The 17,121-nt window shown below is 38.9% G+C and overlaps 1 protein-coding gene across 1 annotated transcript; it reads right to left on the minus strand.

Annotated features, from left to right (window-relative positions):
• Positions 1–545: 545 nt before the first annotated feature.
• On the minus strand, positions 546–16,887 carry KNG1 (kininogen 1). Its single transcript, XM_010154725.1, has 10 exons — positions 16,650–16,887; positions 13,664–13,774; positions 12,676–12,760; positions 10,627–10,799; positions 8,810–8,917; positions 6,673–6,754; positions 5,396–5,556; positions 3,840–3,947; positions 2,739–2,828; positions 546–1,238 (listed from the first exon to the last, which is right to left on the minus strand). The coding sequence occupies exons 1-10, from the start codon at positions 16,842–16,844 to the stop codon at positions 546–548; spliced, it is 1,806 nt and encodes a 601-aa protein (XP_010153027.1). The 5' UTR covers positions 16,845–16,887.
• Positions 16,888–17,121: the final 234 nt, after the last annotated feature.

Raw genomic sequence — 17,121 nt, forward strand, 5'->3', positions numbered from 1 at the left:
TTTCTTTAAAGAAATCGACAAGTGAAACAGGTTCTTTTATTTTATTTTGTTATTTAAAATATTCACTCCAGTGAATTAGAGAAATACTATTTCAGTTATCTAAGAAAGGCATCCGTGCTCTATATTGGTTTGCTTTTCTCTTACCCGCGTTTGGTTGCAATTCTTCATGTACTCTGCAAAATTCTTTGTGCCATTGTTTTAAACACCATACAGAGAGATTTGAGGCAATGATTTACTTTGTGCTTATAGCAACTTGAGGCAGATAAGATACAATTTTAATTTCTGCGGGAGAAGGCTTGCCGGGCTCCTTTACTGGACTTGTTCGGAATCACTGGTGCCATTGCTTGATTACATCTTTGCAAATATATGCAAATACAGAGCACTGCCATATGGTCTCAGGTCCACAGAAGTGCTGGTGGCCTCCTTGAATATCTTAGCTAACAGAATGGGAGCTTTTGCCTCTTCGTATTTTATACATTTCAAAAGGCAGTACTTTTCTCATTTTTCTATGTATAATTTCTGAAAAGGATACTACAGTGTTGGAATTACAGTAAAGCATCTGAGAGATCAAGGTCTTTCTCTATGTTTTGGGGAGATGTTGAGTTTTCTGTTGCTGGATTGATGTTTTCTACTGCAGAAGGCAAAAGATCCTCATTTGTGAATTCTCTGGGAAGGTCCATAATTCGTTTCCATGGTCTTCCAGGACATCTGGGAGCAGGAGATTCTGCATGATCTGGCAACCCATTAAATAAAGAAATATCAGGAAGAACTAGTGGTTCTACAGGTGTAGTGGTTTCCTTTCTCACAACCCCAGGTTTAACTAGCTCTGACGCTGTTTCAGCACTGGATGATGAAAGGGTTTCGTTTTGATTAAAACCCCTCTCACTGGACTCCTCAGAAGATCTGAGCTTTGGATCTTTGTGTTTACCATTTTTACTGTGTTTTTTATGCCCACACCCATCGCCAGTTCTGTGCCTACAACTATTTTCATGCCTATGCCTTCTTTCAGACTCATGATCTTTTTTATGTCCATGCCTGTGTTTATGCCCATGTTTATGCCTGTGTTTATGCTCAGATTCACCTTCACCTTCTGGTTCCTGTCCACCATCTTTTCCTGGTTCTTTGCTAGGTCTTTGCTCATCTTCATTTGTATCAGAGCACAAAACTTCATTTGGCTGGGCTAGCGCAGCAAAGCTTCGGAAAGGTGTGAATCCAGGAGGCCGCCTTAGAAGTACAGCCTAAAAAACATTGCAATAATAGGCATACTATGTGAACAAGAACAATAGCTTCAGATCTGGGAAGTTCAGAAGGTGGCTCATTGCAGTACATGAGTCATTTAGCACAAATATGTTATCAAATTTTTAAAGTAAACTAAATAATGATCTTTTTTATCGGTGATAGGCATGGAAATGTAAACATCCTCTCAAATAACACTGGAGTATGTTAGCAGTTATATGTTAAAAGAACAACTACATCACTGAAATTCTGCCAGTTTGACATGGTAATGATACTACAGAGAGGAAAACATGTACTAGTTTCCATTTATGAACAATACAGTTGAGTTCTAGAACTAAATGTCTTTGCACTTGTTAGAGTATAAATCTGATGTATAAAACCAATTCATGCTGAAGGCTAACACATCTCTGGGTAGTCTCAATTCCAGAATATACAAAACATCTGCATTATTTTTTATAGGAAATGTAACCATTTATTTTCTAGATTTGACATATGAATTTCATAAGACTGCTTAGAAATAACACATATAGGTTAAAGCTGATGATATAAGAGATGCAGTTGTTACTGTGCAATCTCTGTTTCCCCATCGCTGTTCAACTGGAAGACAGACTGAATGCACGGGTTTCATTTCTGATCCACCAAAGTGTCTGATCATTATCTCTCTGCAAATCAGAGTTTTTTGGGGCAGAGCTAAATTTGCAAGTTGATGTGAATACAATATCGTAGTGAAAACAGTGGAGAGACATTTATTAGTTGACACATAACGAATTAATAGGTAGTTATAAAGGTGCTGAGCACGGTGAAGTTACTGATTATGAATGCAGGTCAATCAATCTCACTTTATTCAGCCTATCTTTTCTTCTTCACTGGGGACCGTGGGAGTCCCTGCATTTATTGAAAAACCTGCAATCATCAGAACTAAAAAAGTTCTGATAAAAAAGACGTATAATCCATTCTGAAATTTTCAAACAGGCCCATGTTCAGGGCTGGGCAGGAGGGGAACTGAAAGATCTTCCTGCAGAGATTGACAGCTCGTGGCAGGATATATGCTACTCTACTAAATATGAAAAGATTCACAGATGCTTTTGATATCTGAGGGGTATAGTTATTGCATTGTCAAGTACATTTTTGTCTCAATTTTTAAACCTAGTATGAACAGTAATTCAAATGAGCTGACGTGGCTGGATACTTCAGAGCTTAACTGATAATGCAAAGGAGTAGTCAACAGGCAGAATGTTCTCTCTGTCCTGTTGCCTTTGTATTTCTGTAATCGCTGTGTTGGCCACTGTCTCGCCTTGTGGTCAAACTGATTTTGATGTAACAAGTTGCTGAGGTTAGAGGGTGAGAGGGAGGAGTGTGGCATTACTGAGGTTGTTAAAAGAACTATGTGTTCCTTTAGTTTTGGTACAAAATATGGGACCATTTGGAAGGGATAAAGAATGTAATGACTGCACTTGTTCTATGCTCTACTTATGATGATGGGTAATGAAGAGACATCATACCATTGACCGTTCTTTAGAGCAGTTAACCTGGGGAAAGGTTTTATTCTCCTGTAGGGTCACGTGAATTTGTGCTTCACATGGCAGTGGTGCCTGTTGACAAAAAAAAAAATTCAACACGTTAAGGCAACAAAATACTAGACACAAAGGAAGAGAGGTGTGCATGAAAAAAAAAAAAATTTTTTTTAAATAAACTGCTAAATACAAATACACTTGAAGCTTTCACCCAAATATCTGAAATCCACCTTAGTGATGGAGACTTCTGTATTGGGACATATCACTGCTTAGCTTTTTGAAGTTATAGTATGCTTCTGTGAACACTTTAATTCAGGTTTTGATTGGAGACTGGATCTTGAAGACCTGTTGGTGGGTGGTTTTCTTTTTTCTTTCATCTCCAGCACTTTCGGAGCACTAACTATTCAATCTCCATAATATTCCTAACTAATGTTGCTTGTTGATGGTATTTCTCCTACTAAAAAAAATTGGGAAACTGAGACAGAGAGAAAGGCGCTTTTTTTTTTTTTTTTCTCTTCAGTGCCTGCTGTACCAAAAAAATTTAAAATCTCACAGGTTAGCACTGTTCATATGGTGGGAAAAGAGAGGGGAAATAAAGCCTCTCTTTCCCAACCAGCTTCCTTGCCAATGGTTTCTGGCCCTATCAGCATGGCTTTGCAGTGTCTGGAACACATTTCCCCGATATCAGCAGCATGTGCTCTAGAAACGTGATTTGTTTGCACACCAATAACACTCCAGTCTCATGTTTTCCTTAGCTCCAAGTCCACAGTGTTGGGAATATTGCAGCTATTTCATTTCAGCCTCCTCCCCTCCTCTCTTTGAGTCATTATCATCAGAATAAAGTTCCTTTTGCTTTGCATCGAGCACTGATCTTGCAGTTGGAATGACTCAGTTTAAGCTCCATGTTTTACTGCCACTGTCACTGGCTTGGCTTACAAGTAGTGAAAGGTGATCTTGTTGAAACAAAAGTTTACTGAGAGAGGTAACAGACCTCAGGATGTGATTTTACTTAAGTGCTTACATATTTGCAAAGTGCAAATGAATTTGTCCATGAAGAACATTACAGTTGGCAACATCATCGTTACTTACACTGTCCAATATGGCTTCACAGTCTTCATTAAATTTTTCAAACTCTTTCTTTGAGCAGTTTGTCTTCCAGACTGAAAATGTTAAATGGTAATTTTGTCCTGCATCCACCTGTAAAATCAGCAAGGAGGCTTCCTGTGGTAAAGGCATTTTATGGAAAAGGGTTCACAGGAAAGATGTTTTTCTACAACCTTAGACTACTTAGAGTCTACAAGTCCTGACCACTTGAAGATCATATGTTAAGGACAGTATTCAAATATTTGGCAGAAAATCTATCTGCTTCTAATCAACTTACGTATTTACTCCAGTTCCCATTCTCAAAAATTCCAGCATTGAAATGAAAGGGAACAGGAAGGTCAGAATAATATCAGGCCCACAGTTTTGGCTTTGTTTTATTGGATGCCTGTACTAATTTCATTAATAACAACTGAAATCATTAGAGACACTGCTGTAGAGAGCCAACTATGATGTAAGAAAAGTGGAATGTGAGTAAAATTAAGTGTGTGACAAACAGGCTCAGTTGAAAACGAACATATTTGCCAAATGTATTAAGGAGAGAAACTGCATGGGTTCAAGAATGTGCCTGGTATGGGTTTTCTTAGTGTTTTTTACAGAACACAAGATAATATATCTTGTTTCAGAGACAGCAGGCAAAACATGAAATTCTGTCTCTTTTAAGTCTATTTTAAAAATGTATGAAGGCTAATATCAATCATGAAATGAAAAGTGAGAATGAAGAAAAAAGTTTGAAAGAAGAAAAAACGTCTAAAAGAAGAAAAAGCACAGCTATTATTAGTAAGGTAACGTGAGCTATTCAGAAAAACTGGTGTGCTTTTCGTGCCTTCTCCAGTGGTACCCTCATGCTTAGGAGAAGTTGTTGACAAAGTATTTTCTGAAAGACTCCACTGTCTTATTTACAATTCTGCACTAAACCTCTGTTTGGATATGTTGGGAGAGTAAACAAAGCGAATGTAACTGCTGGCTAGAATTATCCTCTTGATTCCTTGCTGCCTATTCAGTTGTGTTTATCTGTATGTCTTAAGTTATGCATGGATGTTCTCTTGTGAGTCTGGCTGCAGTATTATTAGCAGCAGAATCAGTATATAAATTAGCAGATTTCTAAGGGAAATTAGGAAGGCCCATTTCTTGGAGTTTAAACCTAATGTAGGGTGGACAGTGCTTAAAATAACTTAAGGAGTATTGGTGTGGTGGATCAAATGAGTAGTTTCTACTTTTCTACTTAAGACTAAGGTATGTTACAAAGGCTGTTAAGAAGTACAGAAATCAGATACCCTAAGTCAACCTTTCCCCATGCTTTTAAAATTATGTTGTTTTAAGAAAAATTAAAAAAAAAAATCAAGAGATGGGAGATTTTTAAAAAACTTCTAAAACAAGTGAAGATGGATAACACTTGTAAGAAAAATTGCATGGGTATTTCAGTTGCCACATGTATCAACACTTAGCAAAAAACATAATTACAAATACAAATTTTGGCTAACATTCAGCTCAGACCAATAACACTGCCATGTCTGTTCCTCATCTCTGTGGTATATCCCAACCTGAACTGTTGCTGCTTTTATTTCTCCACTTTTGTAGTAGAAATCATCGTTGCTCTCTGAATTATACTTCTCCATAGAAACCTTCAGTAGTTCCTTCAGTTCTGGACTGTCTTTTGGGATAGTCTTTGGACAACCAGTGCGAGGAATTTCCGTGTGTTCAACTGAAAGAAACCAATAGATTTCAGATCTAAGGAATAAAACATTCAATGTAGATAAAGGCTGGGAAAACCAGTTATAAACCCCTGCCTTCTGAAACGCTTCGTGTTTGGGTCTATCAAATGAAACCAATGTATCTTTGAGTTTTATATGATCAGCATTATCGTATCTCGGTTATCGAGCAGAGCACTGTGTCAACACCTAGTGTCACGTTGGACACTTACCAACAGTCTTCTCATAGAAACACAAATGGCGGGTACCAGCTGTAGGTAGCTAGCAAATAAAGAGAGGGAACAGCTACACGTATGGAAGAACCTGAATCAGGTGAAATGATGTTGTTGGGAACAAATGAATGTGTTGAAGAATATAATTATTTCTTGAAGATAAACAAGTCTGAATGGGTGAGAATGCAGTACTTACTACATGTAGTAGTACTGTACTCCCTGTTCTAAAGCTGTGGAGCTGTGATAATCTGTGTCCAAACAGAAGGCTGGAGTAAAAGGTAACCACAAGAAAATTATTTGGGAGTTTAATGGTAATGAACTTAGAAACTCTAAGTAACTTATTTAGGGGGGGGAAATAAAAGCCTCTAACACATTAAATGTGAATATAGCCATGCAATATGAAATAAACGATGATCATTTCAACAGGTGAATTACCAATTTTGGACAAAATCTTGAAGTCCTCAGCTCCTTTAGCTTTCGAAAGAATATGCTGGGGCTCTTTGGAAAGTTAGAAGTTACTTACTTAAACAATGGAATATAAACTCGCTTGTCCTTGTGGTGGAAAAGGATTTAATTTATGTCAAAGGGTTATACTTTCTGAGTTTGCAGCTGTTGATCTCCAAATGAGAGTCAGCAATCAGCCTTGTGTCATAGAAATAGGGCAGTATACAAATGGTAAAATGTAACTTTGAGCTGCATATGAAATATTTGTTGGAAGTGAAAAAAATCTGTGGTAATATTTCATTAAGAGGCAATGCTTTTTTGGTCCCAGAAGAATAACTTTCTGGTTTTATTATCTGTTTTCATCTCTTGCATTTTTATCTTGTCTTTTTTTACAATTGTAAAAAACCATCGAAAATGGCAGAACTTTTAGAGCTGATGATGCCTATGACATACCTGGAAGCTTGCATTGGCTTGCAGTATCTACGATCTGCGAGTGAAGATTTTGAAATGCTTTGACATCACATTTACCTACAAGCTGGAGCGAAAAAAACAAAACAGCTCCTTATTATTTAGAAACAATGAACAAGCTCACATCCTAATACCTTTCTGCTGACAGAGTACGTCAAGCATACTACCAGTAATTCCTATCTTCAATATACTGGGCGCAAGAAGCCTGACAGACAGTCTGCAGAGCCAATAAATGACCAGGGTTCAAAAGGCCCACTCAGAGAGAATAAAACCATAAAAGAGAAGCTAAATGAACTATTCATATGTGTTCATTATAGAGGAAATGGGGAGGTTTACAAGGCAGAATCCTATTTTATGGAGAACTCACTGGAATTTCTGTCTCAGACTGTAAAGGCTAAAAAGAAGATTGTGCAATTAACCAATCAAACATTCTGGTGTTTCTTCTATTTACTCAGGTGTTCTAAAGGAACCGCAGTAGATGACTTACTTAAAATTGCTTTGATATCTTAGGGCTGGAAGAAAGCAGATGTTGATCCTGTTCTGTTTTAAAAAGCTTATAGACCCATAAAACTGATGCTTGTACCATTCAAGTGATTAGAAATGGTAATCGGGCAAGAACCAGGGGGCATGGATACATCAAGGAGGGTCCAGGGTTTTTGTTGTAAACACGAGTTACATTTTACAGTTTTGTCAAAGTTCTTCAAAAGCATCAACAACAGTGTGTAAAGACACCTGGTGATAAAGTATAGGTAGATTTTCCAAAATGTTTGAGTGTCGTTCCTTATCAAACCCTCTAAAGGAAACTGATCAACTGTAGAATAAGAAGGAAGACTGTTAGAATTCAGAGCTTAGGGCTGTAAGAGAGACTTGAAAATGTCATCCATTAAAAAATCTTCTTAGAAGTGGTTTAGAAAAAAATAGTAATGAAAAAAAGCCAAGGCTTGCTATACAGGTTAGAGAGAGTTACATTATATCCCACTCTACCTCTGTGGTTCACATGCATGTTGGAGACAGAGTGCAGCAGAGTGTTGGAGACAGAGTGCAATTCTGGTCTCCCCGTTTCACAATGGATCCTACAGAGCTGAATAAAGGTATGAAACAACTTCCATGAAACTGGGTCATTACAAGGTATGGAATATTCTTGGAATATCATATTCTAAGAATATCTGTTGATGATCTATTAGCAAGGCTGCTTAAGTGTTCAGGGGCTAAGTGGTAAAGATCCAATTCCACAAACCCTGCGTGATCAAAGCAGCGTGTGAATGAGCTTAAGGTTTCAGGGCATGCGCGGGTAATGGAGAGGTTTTCTGCTGCTAGTCTGATTCTCACTCTCTACTATTTACTGCAGTGTTGTCATTCTTTCCTTTATTTGATCGATGCTTCTGCAACATTCTGAAACATTCTTGAGACATCCAGGGAGTAATTTTCAAACAGGAGAGGCTCTTGAATGTCACACTCCACAGTGCACTTCTACAACAGCCAAAACAGATGGAGTCAGGACTCCTGGGGTTCCTCCCCTCCCATTTACCATCACTGTTCATTCGACTCTACTTCCTCCCCTCTACCTTGTATTTGCAGAAGCATTTGTATGACCCCCTGGTGAGCTGGTTCAGAAAGGTGGATTGAGAGAGCAACCCTCTATTTTTGGTACAGTTAGTTCTGTTCCAGGTCACAGAAGCCAAGAAAGTACCTGGTTTTGCAGCACAGTTTAGCCAGAGTATGGATGTTTGTTAATAAATTTCTTTTTAAGCTCTTTTATTTGGACTCTTGTTAAGTTCAGCTACTCACTTTTCTTAGAAGATATGTCTTAAGATGGAAACACAGTGCTAATTTTAATTACTGATTTTTGGATAGTACCTGAGTAGCTCCTTGAGTGTATGGAGAGGAACATCTCAAGGGATTTATTATTTTGGTGAGGCTGTTTAGGTTCTATAGAGTCATCTGTAAACATTTCAGTGGTCATCTTAGTCACTGATTCAGAAGATGTGGTTGTTCTAATTGCATGAATGGACAGTTATCTATAAGCCTGGATTTAAATTTCATTCACAAACTGAAGTAGAACTATAAAAATTATTTTTTAATATGGTATTTTCTTGATAAACAGATTGTGAAGATTACTTACACCTGTAGAAATGGTTTTGCACTCTGGAGTTAAATCTTGAAATTGGTCTTTGGAGCAGTTGGTCTCCTTGATTTCATATTTAATTATGTAATTCCATCCAGCTACCACCTGGAACAGATATTTAGGACATACATTATGTAAACTGATACAAACTTGGAAGTTAAACTATTAAATGTGATTAGCAAATAAAGCAAAACTGTCTTCTAGTGCCTTACATCCATCAAATCACTTTGTAGTCATTGAGCCAGAGTATTCATGAACAGCAAAAAAAAAATCTTGTCCTCGTGATACAGAAAGTAAACTGTGTGATGGATATATTAGACGTGCACTTTGTATTTGGATTCCACTTCTCCTGGCAAGCTTGCAGCCACATAATGCTTGCTTTCTTGCACTTTCCTCCAAAGTATCTGTAACTTATTACTCCCAGTGACAGGAAGCTGGTCTAGATAGATGACTACAGTAATACAGCTTGGCAAGTGCTTGTTCCTGAGCATGGGACATGGTAAAACAGATTCTGAATAATGTAACTTTATACTGCTGGTATCATTTGTTATTGAGTGCCCTGCATTTATCATCTACCTATAATTGTGTCTGCCTTGGGCTTTACCTTCCCCCGCCTGCTGTTTTGTCCAGATCTGTGACCCTTTTTTCCCTTTTTTTTTTACTTTCTCTCCAGGAAGCAGTTGTTTTCCTCACTGTGGCTACTGCTTCTCACCCATGAAATCTCTCTGTGTCACAGTGTTGAGTCAGGCAGCATTGGATTAAAAGGGGGAAATAAGAATCAAATATAGAAACTTTCCATCCCAGATCTATGGGGGGGTTCTGACTAGTCTGTTGACCAGAAGTGACATCTCTTTCCAGCTGCTGGATTGCAGTCTGTCTGTGACATTTTGTCATGTAGCTTAAGTGTTGTGTAAGCTTCTCTTTCAGCTAAGAGGATCGTGGCCATCAGTAAATAGAAAGAGGACAGTCTGAATTAAATCATGGGTCAAACTGACATGAGACCGGGAGATGCTTTTTGGCTAAGTAAATACATACACATTCCAAGAAGGGAGTCTATTTGGTGTCAGGTTATAGACTAGTTAAAAACTAAATAAGAAACTTTACTTTCTGGCACCGTCACACCAGTCTGTAGGATAGCCTTTCACAGAGAAATAATTGTTGCATGGAATACCAGATGATGGAATTTCTGCGACCTAGGCAGTCATTTCTTGCAAAGCAGATATTCCTGTGTGCAGAAATCTTTCAGCAAGTGGCAAGCTGGCTTTTGGTTTTTTTTTTTTACCTGTTTCTCCTATGTGGGGTTTACCCATCCTATAGCGTATAGCAGCTGCTGACATATGGGTCCTGTTGCATTGCAAGAACATAGATGCCTGCTGCTGTTTGAGAGGCTGTAGAGTATATGAGACATCTGTGCAGGCTGGCAGTTTTGGCACAGAACCTAGGAGATATCTGCTCCTGCTGGAGCTTCAGGAAGGCCAAGGGGAATACGCGAGAGCATCTGAGATGGCACAGGATGCCTGTGTCAGCATTGAATGGAAATAAACTGGTGCTAAATACTGGTTAGATGCCACAGCAGATAAAGCAAAAATATGTTTACTACCAGTCTGTAAAGCTGACAACTCTGAAAATCCAAGAACTGTTTACGATTCCTTCTAAATCAAGAGAATTATTTACTATATATGCATTTCATATGCTTTTATTGTGAAATATAAGCCACCTTAAGATCAGAAACATGTACATAAAAAAACCAAGGCACCTGGTTTGTGGTTTGGGGTTTTTTCTTTGTAAAATTTAGAGAAAAATCATACACAAACCTGTCTTTTAGCTTCTTTTATTTCCACAAGCTTAAAAAGGTTGGGTTCAGCGCTGTGCCGGTTAAACTTTTGAATGGCTTGTTTCAGAATTTCTGACACTTCTGAGCTGTCACTTGATATAGGATGAAAGCATCCAAGACACGTAGCCCCAGTAAGTGTTACCTTTGGCGTAGCTGGAAAAGAAACAAACCAAAAAAAGAGAGAGAGCTTCATGTAAAACAGCCTCAGGTTTTAATTTTTCCTTTCTGGCGATGAGAGAAAAAGTTCAGTGAGCAAGAACCTTTCTGCTTTTAACTGGAGTGATCAAAAATCCCCACTTTTCAGTTTCAGGGCCTGCAACAACATTCATTGTACCTAGGAACATGCTTTGGCTTGTGATGATAGGGACCATCCATGACCTTAGGATCAGGTCATGGTTTCGGCAGTGACCTCCATTCAGAGAAGTGAGTCATTAAATCTCCAAAAAACCTTGCACGTAGTTTTGACGCCGTTAAGGGTCATTTCTCATTCAGCCAGGGAAGAACGAGCGGGGGCTACAACTAAGGAGATGTTCTTGAGATTCTTTGAAGCTCACCCACTGTGTGCAGCTGCTTACTGTCCTCACCATGCTTCAGGATGAGGGCTTTGGCAGGAGAGTTTTGGCTCACCCGTGTGAACTGCCCTCTGACTCTGAGCTCCTCAGGGACTGCAGTTGAACTATTCTACTGCTGCAGCGTTTGAACTCCCCCTGCTACTCGCTGTGGCTGCCAGTTACCACTTGGTGTTACCTTCAGGCTTAACCAGCAGGATTGGCTGTGGCATGACAAGTTTGATGGGGATGCTCAAACTTCTGTTTCCTACTACTAATCCTATTAATGCTCTTTCCTTTCTAGTAATCATGGATTGGATTTTCATAAATTAATTTTATAGTTCAGTACATAAATTAATTTCATGATTCAGTGAGCTTGAGAATGAAAGTGGGACAATATGTGGTCTCTGTGGAATTGAAGTAAAACTTGTGTGCCTGATCCTCAGCTGGCATAAACCGGCTTTAATGGAGCTATGCCAGTTTGCACCGGCCAGGAAACCAGCACAGGGTCAGCATGATCAGACTGCTCCACCAAGAAGGCTGAACAGTGTGGTGGTACCTGACGTGGTGGGGAAACCCCTCACCAGTTAGGGTCTACTGTTTTCGCTCTTTCTGTCTGAATCCTTTGGGACTGATCTGGCTCCTCTGCACATTTGGAATACCTCAGTGTAATCAATACGATACAGTCTTAGCTCTCCACGGGGTACTTGAACAAAGTCTGGCCCTTCGTATTTCTAGCATCCCTTATTTTGACTCAGTAATGACAAACATACGCATTACAGAAAAACGTGACTGTGTTTTCAGGGAATAATCCCAAAGCAGGCAGTAAAACGGTATACCCCGTTCTAAACCGACTATGGTCTCAGCATTTTCATAAGTGCTGAACAAATGTATATTCTTTTTTCAGAGTTGCTATAATGTGGTAAGAAAAGATGAGCTTCTTAGGCTGAATAAATGCTTCATGTAATTTATGTATGGATTTTCAGCTTTCTAAGCAAAGATTCCAATGCAAATTTCCCGTGCCTTCTCTGTGGGATTCATACACCTTTACTGGAAGCTAGGTGTCACCATTGCCCTGCAAACGCGGCTGAACCAAGCGAGCTCCAGAAGAACATGGAGCTTGTGTACTGCAGTTCCTGGAAGGACGCTGGCCGTAGGTAGAGCCATTTAAGCTTTAAACAAGATAACTAGGAGCGAAAACCCAAAGATAAGTTGCTAGACATCTCAGAAATCATGGTGCCAGTTTTCACTACCCTAGATAGAAACTGCTAGTGCTTCACTGACTTAGCCCACATACTTGGAACACTGAAGTGAAATTTTATGTTTAACATGAAGTTGCTTATGGAAGATTATTTATAAATGTCTACGTAGAATGATAAAGAGCTACTACCTTCAAAATTACCTGAAAGTCTCAGTATTATATTTTTCCCATTCTTATTTGTCAACATACTTGGTGAATGCTGCCCCAGACAGTTACATACCTGGAAAAATCTTACAACGTTGTGAAACATTACTTGGTTTTTCATCATTATTCATGTGAACTTGAGCTGTGCATTCTCCTCTTGCCTGTAAAAACATATGGCAACATTTGTCTTAAACTCGCTGAAGAAAAATAGAGTGCTGTATATTCCTCTAGCTATTGAACAAAGTTGACAGTTGCAAACTGAGTCTGGAGAAAAAGTTCATATGTACGTTTATAGTAATGTCTAATTTGCGGTTTTGTTACTGGAAAAGCGATGGTTTTATTGATTGTGAGGAGAGTAGGGGATGAACTGAGCAGGTAATTTAAAACACTGCTTTGTATCATGACTGTATTAATTAACTGAAGAATTTACAGTCAGAATAATGGAAGTGAACACATCCTGATAAACAAAGTCTGTGTAAATTGTGTATTTACCTAATTTCCTCTCTGCGAGTACAAAATACACAGCAATGACCGTGGCATTTCACATGGATTCAAATGATATCATAAACCTTATCCCTTTCTTTGCACTGTGCACTGTGGAAATAACAGTGACTTCCGCTAGAGATGTGCAGTGTTCCTGCACCCTACATGTGCCCCAACTGCACCTCCTAAATGCCCTCTGGTATATTTTCTGCCGTAGTGGCTTCCATGCCAGTATTTTTGTTGCTGTGGATCTCAAGTCAATTTGGTTGTGCAAGTTTCCATTATACATAATTAATATAAAGTTTTACAGCTCTCAGAGTGCATGTATCTTATGTTTAATTTATTGTGAACCTTCATATTGAAGCACTGAAATGTTCCCTTCTGCACATATTCAGAATTATAATGGTAAAGTCACAATTATGATGGTTACCTTTAGAGCTGTAAACATTTTGGTACTGTACTTTAGTCCTATAAGCTCCCAGAAGCAGCACAGCTAACAAACTTAAATTCTGCCAACTGCAGTCCTGGTCATTATGCTGATGTTTCTGCACAGAGAACTTTTAAGGAGGACAGGTACTTACAGCCTCTGCAGGTATTTTGTAATCACAATCTTGCCAGAGTTTGTTTTCATCAGTGGCACAGGAGGTTTCTTGTATTCGATATTTCACATAGAATTGTGTGTCAGGACCTGCCTGAATAAAAACAATATGCATGTCACTATTTACATAGTAGTAAATTAAGTGAAAAGATAAGAGCTTCAAAAGGTAAATACTATTCATTTGTTACCTTGTATTTTATCGCATGGTTTCAGATTAGCTGCTGGTCTCCAGGCAAGGTCTCACAAATCTTGGTAATTCAATAATTAGCTTGTGTAATTGTATTCCTGAGCCCTTACCCACAATTAAAATATGTTGATACAACAGATATGGTACGCTCAACTACCTTCATTTCAACTTGTAGTACCAATGGTTTTAAAACAAGAAACAAGTGGTTAGGTTTTGTATTCAAATGTACTCTAAATAAGCAAATTTGGGTTGCTTGCTTGGATAGTTAGCATGATTACCAGCTTGGACTGTGCTCCTGTCTGACTCTCTCACTCTTGGCTTCCTCCCAGATCTGTCTTCTTTCCTTCTGTACAACTCCACCAGCAGCCCAGAAACAGCAGCCAGCAGCCCCCCAGGCAGCCTGGCAGTGCCCAAACTGCCTTTACCCTATGGTAACAGGGTACTCAAGCTGCCCTGCCTCCTTGGGGGAAGGGGGCAAAGAGGGCTGAAGCTCTGGAGACAGCCTTTGGCGGTGCCTGCAGTTTTTCTACAGGCATTAAAGGCTGGATGGTCGTGAGCTAGTCTCTGGAACCCCATGATATGAAATACAGACAGAACATTAACCCTAGTTGGGCCTGGCCAGTGGAAGGGTTTCTGCTGCTGGTAAATCAGTAGGGCGCACTCTCTCCTTGCCATAAACTGAGTAGTGATCCTATGCCTTCAGGTAACAACACACTGCAAGGTTTGTTGTTCACCCTTTAGAGGAGATATGAAGCCAGAAGTTACTAATCTTTTACAGCCTTTAAAAATGCTCAGCCAATGTGCCTTTTCAAATACAAACACAGGCAGTTGCTGTATTTTAACACTCGTTATCCTCAAACGATACTGCTGGGAGAATGAAATGATAATTCTTGCCTTAGCGGTACCAAGAAAGTGAAACCAAGCTGACATGGGTGGAATATACTGGATTTTTGCTGGTGTAGACACAGAATTATGTTCTGTGCTCTCTCAACTCCTCTTGTGTACTGCTACAACTATGAAGTGGTGTAGAGGTGCCTGATACAATGGGTGCGGGTTGTAAAAGAGGATGAAAGGGTCTCTAAACATATAATGGACTTAATCCTCAGCAGGTATAAATTGACATTTATGGAGCTGCATCAGATTATACTATCTGGGGTGTGAACTTAAAAAGAGCCAGATTTTGTTCTCTGTTACAGTGTTCTAAATCTGCAATAAATCAGCTCAGTGAGTAAATGGAATACGTGAGAAAAGACGTTGTTTCTGTATGTTATTTGTCGTTGGTTTATTGCATTGTGAACAGCTATGCCTTTAACTGGGGCAGGTTCAGCCTTTCACCAGTCAGCTTTTATGTTTTATTAACTTATCAATAATGAATGTACATGAATATGTAATAACCAGCTATTTAATTAATGCATTCAACATTGTGAGACTACTGATGAGTAAAATCTATACTCTTTAGAAAAAGAATATCGCTTATGATGAAATCTCTGTTGCAGATTTCTTTTCTGTTTTTTACTTCACATCATAGTCAGATCAATGATTCAAAGTAATAATTGATTTCCATGTCAGGTCTTTTAAGAAGAGGAAAGATGGATATCTAGAGAAGGAAAGATGAATAATAATTGCAATAAATATGTATTCTTAAAAATAGGACATTGCTCAAGATAAAATACTGAAACTAATATCTGTCCTTTGGGAACATGAGCAAAAGGAAGGTGGTGTTACAGCTCTGCTATAAAGATGTTTGCAGTTGGCTGTTACTAAGGATGTGTATAGTTCAGTGAAGATAGTGGGACTATTCATTTGTTTAATATTAATTGTGGAAAGGGTTTGCCAGGTTTTAGTCCTTGTCACTACATGCTAAAATCTCCCCGGTTGGAAAACAGGAGGGTGGGTGCCAGGAGATGGGGGGAAGTTTACTCTAAGGTGTTTAGCAATTCCCCTTTCTGAGGTCAACTGCTATCTGGGTAAAAGTGTCTTGTGATTTTGGAGTGCAAAATACTCTCGCTGACATTGGCTTTCTTGTGTCTTACATCTGAAAATCCAATCCAGTAGAAAAAAAAATGCTAATGTTGTTTTCAAGTAAAGTAATGCTTGTCATTATTATGGTAATATCATCTTTGTATGCCTCTCAGAGGTAAATACTCTTTTGTTAGATTAAGCTATACAGAAGGACTCCAGGCAAAGGATCATGTTTCATTCTTTTTCCTTCTGTAATTTTAGCTGTCGCCCCATTTGACTAAAATACCACCTACTGCTTTTAGCTAGAACTGTGACTCAGGACTAGAGTCAGTCAAATAATATGCACAAATAATTTGTCCGGACTATTGCCAAATTTTATCAGGTCATTCTTTTTTTATGTGTCAGACTAGCTCTCCCCAGGCCAAGATAATATTCAAGTTTTTTAGTAAGTGTGGTTTTGCCATTGATCTGAAAACCTTACAGATGATGGAAAGGCGTAAAATTCCCGACAAAGAAAGAAGAAAACAGAGTGGACTAGTAAGACAAATTGTATTAGTGATAGAAATTTTCGATTCTTTCGTCCTTGTGTTAATAAGCAATTCCCCAGCACACAGAGTTCCGTTGATAAGAACATAATATACATCCCTGCTTGTCATGGTAACGAGTGTCTTACTGTGCAAGTCATTTCTTTGATTTTTTAAAACGGTTTTGGAAGACACTTTGCTGTCATGCTTGCTCTCATGAACGAGATGGAGATAATCTGATTCAGAGAGCATAAACAATTCCAACATGATTTTTTTTTTTTGCAAAGTCTACTTACAGTTCTCTTGGCTTCCATCACCATGTATAGAGCAAACTGATTACCAGTTGCCCTGTCTCCATTGTATTTCTTCAGCGCTGTGTCGACAGCTTTAAAGACATCAGGGTCATCACAGTCCAAAAACTCAAATGGAAGAGGAGTGGCTCTGCTAGAGAAAAAACTACAGCAGAGTGCTAGTACAATGAAAGGCTTCATAACTGGACAAAAAAGGCCCCCTGAATTAGAAGGCTCTTTAAAAACCAAATGGAAAAGGAATGCCTGACAGGGTTTTAGTCACCCCTTCTGTTTTTCAGGAGCAGTAGTTAGGTAAACAGAACGAGTGGGTTGCTGGGGTTGGTTGTTTCTCATCATACCCTGTTTATACTGCAAATAAACTTCTGAGTTTATCTAAATAAACTTTGTGTGGTCACCAGAATGACACTAAGGTTATCCACCTGCCGTCAAGATAACAGGCTAAATGGCTGCAGCTGGG

This window comes from Eurypyga helias, unplaced genomic scaffold (assembly GCF_000690775.1).
Source record: "Eurypyga helias isolate BGI_N326 unplaced genomic scaffold, ASM69077v1 scaffold6017, whole genome shotgun sequence".
NCBI classification, from domain to species: domain Eukaryota; kingdom Metazoa; phylum Chordata; class Aves; order Eurypygiformes; family Eurypygidae; genus Eurypyga; species Eurypyga helias.

What these genes read in the sequence shown, in the direction of transcription:
- KNG1 (XM_010154725.1), bottom strand. Translation starts at nt 16,844, where the DNA reads ATGAAGCCTTTCATTGTACTAGCACTCTGCTGTAGTTTTTTCTCTAGC. An exon ending in ACGTTGTAAGATTTTTCCAG is followed by an intron (nt 10,800 to 12,675) that starts GTATGTAACTGT and finishes TTTCTTTTCCAG; the next exon opens with CTACGCCAAAGGTAACACTT. An exon ending in TAAAAGCAGCAACAGTTCAG is followed by an intron (nt 3,948 to 5,395) that starts GTTGGGATATAC and finishes CTGATTTTACAG; the next exon opens with GTGGATGCAGGACAAAATTA.